General features: G+C 40.6%; 1 protein-coding gene across 1 annotated transcript; it reads right to left on the reverse strand.

Moving 5' to 3' along the window:
- Positions 1-352: 352 nt before the first annotated feature.
- mon1a (MON1 secretory trafficking family member A) lies at positions 353-7,431 on the reverse strand. Its single transcript, XM_085273138.1, has 6 exons — positions 7,162-7,431; positions 6,532-6,683; positions 4,085-4,465; positions 3,232-3,997; positions 2,784-2,931; positions 353-1,376 (listed from the first exon to the last, which is right to left on the reverse strand). The coding sequence occupies exons 2-6, from the start codon at positions 6,653-6,655 to the stop codon at positions 1,236-1,238; spliced, it is 1,560 nt and encodes a 519-aa protein (XP_085129264.1). The 5' UTR covers positions 6,656-6,683; positions 7,162-7,431; the 3' UTR covers positions 353-1,235.
- Positions 7,432-7,565: the final 134 nt, after the last annotated feature.

Here is a 7,565-nt window from a genome sequence, read left to right on the forward strand (position 1 = left end):
CTTCTGTATTCGTTAGCGCCCGCTTCGTATTTAACTTTAACTCCCGGTTTGAATCGGTCCTCTGTACCTCAGCTGTGTCCTCGCTCCTCCCCTCACAGCTCCACACTGACACACACCAGCAGCACGAACAGAAGCCAATTAGCCCAGCGTCTATAGGTGGCCTCAGTCACTTTTTAATGCCATAAACGTTTCCTCCTTATCCCCCCCACCACTGCCCTGCCTGTTTCACAGCACCATAAAACTTACTCCTTTTGTTGTGCAAGTGTGCTCCGCGTTTGTGAGACGGAAGTGCTGCTGCTACTGCCATCTACGAAGTGCCTACAGTGTGAGGGGAAAAGAATGACACATCAGCTTGCAGGTCGTTTCTTTATTTACATATAATTTTGCAATTATGGGACTGCCATAAAGCATTACATATTTGTTTTGCACAATAACAGTTAAGGCATGATGTGACAAATGTGACAAGGCTAGATTCCTCAAGCATAGCAGGTTTCTAGGAAACAAAGCTTTCAGAGGCATGCAGAAATATATCATCTGTTAATGTGAGTATTATGGGTGAAAAGAAAGAGATGAACTGGAAAAATAATGGAGTTCATGTGGAATTCCTCTACAGTGGTGTTAAGAGAATACGTGTTATTACAAACTACTGACAGCAGTAAACAGGTCACAGGCTTTCTGTTTCAGTGTCCGTTACATAAACAAAGAGTGCATAGAGGTAAAAGGGTGATGCTTCCAACAGGAATGCTGTTAACCCATATTTTGCCAACATGTCTTCTAATTTGAAAATACATTCTACTGCAGTTCAAGGAATTTCCAGTTTATTCTTCATTTCTAAGAACTGAGTTAATACCATAAAAGACATTTTTTTTAAGTTGTCTGATGCATAATAGCCGTTACAGTAAAACCATTCTTCCATGAAAGATCTTTAACAACAGGTAAACACTGCAAGCTTCTGTGTTACCAAAAGTGCGGAGGCTTCTATCTGCTCTTCATTTTTTTAAATTAAAAGTTATAAAAAAATTTCGCCAGCTAAAATACAGCGTTAATTCAATTGCACAGCACACTTCATTACAAATCAGAGAATTAGAACAGAGCATTCCAAAAGTCAAAAAAAAAAGAAAATGCATAGGATTTTACAATCATCATACTCTTAAAGACTACTGCTTCATCATGCGTAGCTGCTGTTAGCACCACTCCAGTCTGTTTTCACAATACTGCTTTACGTTTCAGGAGGCTCAGTATGTGAGAGGACTGAGGATGAAGAGGCGATCCTCCTCCTTCCTGATCCACTTCAGCAGTTTATTGACAGCGGCGAACGCTGAGGCCTTGGTCGCCAGCGGACTAAAGCAGAGGTAAAGCTCAAAGCCACTTGTCACCTGCAAAGGAGAGAAGGCACAACAAGACAAATGGGGCATGAAAAAGCTCTGTGTAGTAGAAGGATATTTTTCTGTTAAAGAAGTTCAGAAATGTGGTTCAATGTAAGAAATTGTTACAGTCTGCAAAATTACTGTAGCTACTGCATTTCAGATCAATGATGAGTGATTAAAGCTTAATGTCTGATGTCTTTAGTCAAAACAAACTTTGTACTTGACGCCAGGAGGCTAAAATCTTGCTTATTATGAGTAATATTCATTTTTGCACATTACTGTTAATGTTGTGCAATTATCATTAATGGCACATTTAATCAAAAATTTGTGTTATATGCACATTGAAAATGTTAAAAAAAACTAATTATGTAATGACAGTATATTTTTTGTAACAATATTTGTAAAGCATTGCACCACATTTAGAATGATGACCCTTTTTCAATACGTTTCTTTAAGATATATATTTAACCACACAACATGCAGTTAGAAGGGGGGGGGGAGAGTGGTGACATGGAGACATTACTTTTATTGTTATTTTATGTGTATGTGATGGTAATGTGCAAGGGTCTGCAAAAGCACAAAGCTGCTAACACAAAGCTGGTAATGAAGGACAAAGGTTATTCCAGTAAGCTATAATTAAACTCGTTGTGGGAATAAAAAACTAAAAAACACTAACACACTAATTAAAATAGAAATTAAAAAACATAAGCAGTATCTTCTTTATCTTCTTTGGGCTGGGGGATGCAGCATTTTCCAAAAAGAATTATTTATGGATCATGTTCACACGTGGCTTTTTTACTGTATGATAGAGCTTCAACCTGCATTTGTGCATGGCACAGTGAACTGGGTTCACAGACAGTGACTGGAAGTGTTCCTGAGCCCATGCAGAGATTTCCATGACAGAATAATTGCTGTTAACGGCAGCCAATGCTGATTTTTGGCCTTGTCCTTTGCCCACTAAGATTTGCGTTTTGATCATATTAGGTACTGTAGATGATGAGAAACTCAAAGTCTTCACATTTTTATATTGAAGAATATTATTCTGAAAATTTCCAAGAATTTGTAGACATTTTTTTCTCTCTAAGATGCTCTTTTTATACGCAGTCATGTTACTGACCTGTTGCCAGTTAACCTATTTGATTGCAAAATGTTAATCCAGCTGTTGATAATACTGCATTGTGAATGGAAAAACTGATGTAAAGTTTATGCCAGCAATCAAAATTATTTATGACTTTATTAAATGGACAATTGACCCTAATAAGGCAAATAGTTACACCCCCCCCCCCCCCAAAAAAAAAAGAAAAAACAAAACAAAAACAAAAAAACAGTAAGCTAACTAAATGCTTTAAATGGCTGTCAGCTTAAAAATAATTGTTCAAAAACAATAAACCATTTTAATCAGAACACCAGACTCACCTGTGCCAGCAAGTTTTCAGTTTCCCTGCAGCGGTAGTAGTAACGGAGAGGTCTGGTTGGATGGTGCAAGCAGCTGTGAAGTTCCTGGTACAAGCTCAGCAGCCTTTCCTGCTCTCCATCAGACTGGTACACCATCGGAAACTCGGGGCTGAAGGTGGAAAATATCCAAGAACAAGGATTTGTGTTCATGACAAAAAATATATACATATAAGAATGCAAATCTTTGTATACTGATGATCATTTTACTGGCCCAGATAAAATCAAGTGTCATCTGCTCTCATGAAGTTGTCATTTATGTAAATTTTTCGTAATACCGAAAACATCTGAGTAGATGTGTTTATACAGTGAAAGGAAAATGTTCTTGAATTAACAGGATTAATGACTGTTAAAATACTCTGATCGTTATCTAAAAACCCCTAAATTTGACAAACACAGTCTAACCACTCACCTGGTGTACAGTCCGGAGCTCTTTGATTTATACAGGAAGTGCCTGAGCTCTGGGATGCCAACCTGCACCACGGAGTAACTGGGACATTTCACCGCCTCCTTCAGGGCCTGGTAGGCACTACGCTTGCTCAGCCTTTCCATAAACTTCTGCTTGCAGTCGGACATGTTAAAGAAGTCCTCTCTTTCAGTTGAGACCAGAATGAGACAGAGCTGGGAAGCAGGCTCCAGGTAAGAAATGTGAGCGTGGAAAAATCCTGCGGTGTTGAACTTTGGCAGACAGATCGGCGTCCAGCCTTCACCTTCTCGGAAGGAAGAGGAGGAACCGACGAGGTTGAAGACCAGGTGCAAGTCTATGTGGTGGAGGAACTGGTCCTTCTTCCTGACCAGGGTGACCAGGCGATCGCCGGCCAGCAATATGGAGAACACCAGGTTTTTGGATTTAGCGGCCTGTAGGCTCGATGACACTACGTCCCTGGCAGAGCTGGGGAGGGGCAGGCAAGTGACGGCACTGAGCAGCAGGCCGGGGTCTCGTTCCAGCCGGATCAACAGGTTGTCAGTGAGATACTCTGAGCCGGCCAGCAAACGCCGCAAGTCGTAGTTCTGCTTGTGCTGGAAGATGTGGTTGAGCTGGGTGAGGGTGAGCAGGCTGACTATCTGGTAGTAGATGTATTGCAGCTCCCGCAGCATCTCCTTGTCTGATTGACAGGTGCGTGACACTCCCACCAGGACCAGAGGACTCTTGGTGAGGAAAACCACTTTACAGCCATCTGACACAAACATATTAACAGCACTTACATTAAGATACGACATATTTGTTTAGAGAATTAAATGTTGCTGCCAAAGTATAATCTGACCTGCATGGATGGAGCGGATGATGTTCTTCTCAGCCTCGACAAACGACACGAGAGCCATCATCACCCCCATGGTGCTCGACAGCGCCTCTTCCGTGCCGTAGCGAGTGTAGATTGGTTTCCCCGCCTCACTCAGCACAAACACGTGTTTTTTGTGGCTCCGCCACGCCTCACTGGACACATCCTCCTCCTTAATCCTATCCGACAGGTCATTGCTGTGTTGTTCATCTATATTTTGTTCAGCAACAAGTGCCTTGAGCCCCTCTTCATGCTGCTCTTCTGATTTGCCTGAATCAGCTGTCCTCAGGGCTTCTTCTTCAGCTTCAGCAGTTAAATCCTCAAATGAGTGTGCATGGATGAACATGGCACTCTTCTGGCCAGCACCTGTATTAATATAAATGATGACAAACTTTGTCCGTAAAAGATTTAAAAAAAAAAAAATAAAAAAAAAAAGCTAGAAAAGCTCTATATAAATATGAGCACAGTACATCACATGGCAGACATTTCTGGACAGTTCCTTTGGAAAACAAAACTCCAGGAAGTTTGAATGCTACTTTCTAAAAGGACATGTGGCCAATGACCACATATACAACTGCCAAAGTAACCACCAAGTCCTCTTTTAGTGTTTTCTCAGTTTGCAGCATTTATAGCGGTTTTCATAATCAAACATTTTTCCCATGTAGAAAAAAATAAAAATAAAAAATAAAGAAAAATAGTGGACTGTTAGTATCAGGCTCATTCTCACTACTGAAAATCATGTGTTTGGTTAAGGGATGGGGTAAGGGTGGAGCATGAAGGAGACACAGACATGACCCCTCTTTGCTCAGCGTAAATTCTTCATACTCTTACCTGCCGAACAATCAAACACACAGATTTTTTTTTATGCTTGGAAGCAGGCCTCGTGTTTAATGTGCCCGTTTAATTTGCATTCACACGTACAGCCAGGTAATGTAGAAATGCTGCTTAGCTCAAGGCAGATTCAACACAATGGAAAGTGGAGATGTATACATAATTTAAAAGATTTTCAGTTTGTGTTTCTACAAGAGGAAAAAAAACAACTTCAACGAAAAAAAAAAAAAAAAAAAGTGGCTGGTTTGGAAAATGTGTTAAATTCCCCAACTTTGCTGGAGAACAAAACTGGGCATTCCTGTGGGAACCAACTAGCTGGAAAAGGCATCCAAGACAGATGACAGAGATGAATTATGTACATTTACAGGACAAGACTTGATTCTTTTATTTGAAAAACTGATTAATTTTGAACATGGTATGCAACTCTAGAACAATCCACAAAAAACAGAAGTTCAATTTAGTCTATTATCGTATTAGTCACACATGTTTTAACTTTAGGTTATCACACTTCAGAGCTGCTGCAGTGAATGAAATGAACAACCTCTGGCCAAAGCTTATCTAATTAGAAGAACAAGAATAAGGCAACTGTGATAGCGAAAGAGTACGCTAAGACTTCAAAATGTCCTGTTTAGCTCCAGTTTGAGAAGAGCAAATCCATACAGTGTTACATCATCTCTCCTGTCATTGTTGGATTTATTCAAAGCAGGATGTGATGCAGCAGATGAAAGCAGCTGCAGCAAACTTTCATTGTGACAAACTGACAAATTTTCCCCAGATTTTTTTTGCAGTCAACAGATGGTCATATCATTAAATTCTCATGAGAAAACATGGCAGCATTTGAAGGGAATATTGTGCAACTGTAACACTAGCTCTAAAACAGCAGACAACCTGTAAATATATTCACCATTTCTTACATAGACAGGATGTGCATATTCATGCTGTCTCTCACACACAGAGTATTCAGTATGCGTTCACCGGACACTGCACAGCTACAACAATGTGAAACAGAGAAGTCCAATTCATGGGAAAGTTTTCAGAAGTGTCAGCACTGAAAGAGTGTTAATGTCTTTTCTTTGTGCTACAATCATAAAAAAGACAATATTCCAGGCAAAGATACTGCAGGGATTTTGTACTTGAAATAGAAAACAGTTGATGATTACTTGGCCCTGCCCTGCCTTGATATTTGTCTAGCCCAACTGGAAGCTTTTATGGTCTACTGTAACCGTTGTGATCACTGATCATGTCCTGCAATGTTTCGCAATACAATCCTATGAGGGATTGGCCACAAAGTAGCGTGGCACAATTCTATTCACCCACGACTTCTTTAAGACACCTAGACTTACCTGCAGTCTTTGAAATGAGAGCGCAGTCAGTGGTGTAATCCCACTGATAGTGGCTAAGTGAACTACCTGGAAAATATTTCTTGCGTTAACATTACCTTAGACTGGAACAAATGCAAGAGGAAGTTCACACATACTACACCTTCATATTTGACGTTTTTTCACTACTATGCAGTGGTTCCAGTTTTGCAGATGTATGTTAAATATGTTTAAAATCATACTTGTCTCTGTGTGTTTACAGACAAGCGGCACAACACTTACCTGGTTCAGTTCCCTCTACCAGACCAGGTATGGGGCTGTCCGCCCTGACTGAGCGAAGGCGGTCTACAGGAGCCAGAGTTCCACTTTCCCATGATGCAGTCGCCTTTTGGGCTTCACCTTCCATCACTGCTACTTAAGGCTAGGACACGCACCTGGAAAGATAGACAGACAAAGGGCTATAGGACCAAAGGGCAACAACTTCGTGACTGAGTCTTGGATTTATGGTGGTGTGCCATTACAGTGACATGACACGGTCACCACGAGTCGGTTCAACTGAAATCAAATAAAGCCCTACAGTTAGGTAGTGAAGATTAACTGTTTATTGGAAGCGGGGGAAAACAGAGCTAAACTGGAATGTCCTCCTTGCTCCAAGGAAGGCTGAAACCAACTATGGAAACAAAATGAGTCTCGAAAGAATAACATATTCACACGCAGTATATTTACATTCACATCGTTTTTTCTTGCTTAGCATCCTGAATTATCACAGGCGTCACATATGTTTGACTTCAAAAGCTACTTTGATTGCTGACTTTAGCATGTAGTCAAACAAACGCTATCTCAGACACGTTTAATCGCCTTCGCTCTCAACCAGAGCACTCAAGACCCCTTCAAATACTTCAAAAAGATTACCTTTCATTTCCACAGCTGTCTGCATCTGAATGTTATGCTCCCCAACTCGTTTGCCACAGTTGCTGCTAGCTAACTAGCAGAAACCGCACAGAAGAACTTCTTGAATCATGCCCTGGTTGGTTGCGGAAGTGCGAATTGTGGGATATGAAGTTCCCTGCCAGAGGGTTTATACACTTTTTATCACTCGTTTCCCAGGAGTAATAAAAATGCCGAGTTCATCTGAATAAAATAAAATACGGAGAATTGTCTTTGAAATAGTTAAGAATTAATTTAATGGGTTAATTTTGAATATTACAGCATGCAAGTTACTTATAACACACTGCCATCTTTGATCTTGCTGGTGCTTTCAGGTCACGCAGGACATGAAACAACTGTGCCTGATTATTAAATTACACGATTGTCAC

Source organism: Mchenga conophoros, linkage group LG5, assembly GCF_057382185.1.
Source record: "Mchenga conophoros isolate Kocher_MC1m ecotype Shallow Benthic linkage group LG5, M_conophoros_male_GT1.1, whole genome shotgun sequence".
NCBI lineage: Eukaryota > Metazoa > Chordata > Actinopteri > Cichliformes > Cichlidae > Mchenga > Mchenga conophoros.

What these genes read in the sequence shown, in the direction of transcription:
- mon1a (XM_085273138.1), bottom strand. Translation starts at nt 6,655, where the DNA reads ATGGAAGGTGAAGCCCAAAAGGCGACTGCATCATGGGAAAGTGGAACT. An exon ending in AGCTCCGGACTGTACACCAG is followed by an intron (nt 2,932 to 3,231) that starts GTGAGTGGTTAG and finishes TTCCACCTTCAG; the next exon opens with CCCCGAGTTTCCGATGGTGT. An exon ending in CTGAAAACTTGCTGGCACAG is followed by an intron (nt 1,377 to 2,783) that starts GTGAGTCTGGTG and finishes TCTCCTTTGCAG; the next exon opens with GTGACAAGTGGCTTTGAGCT.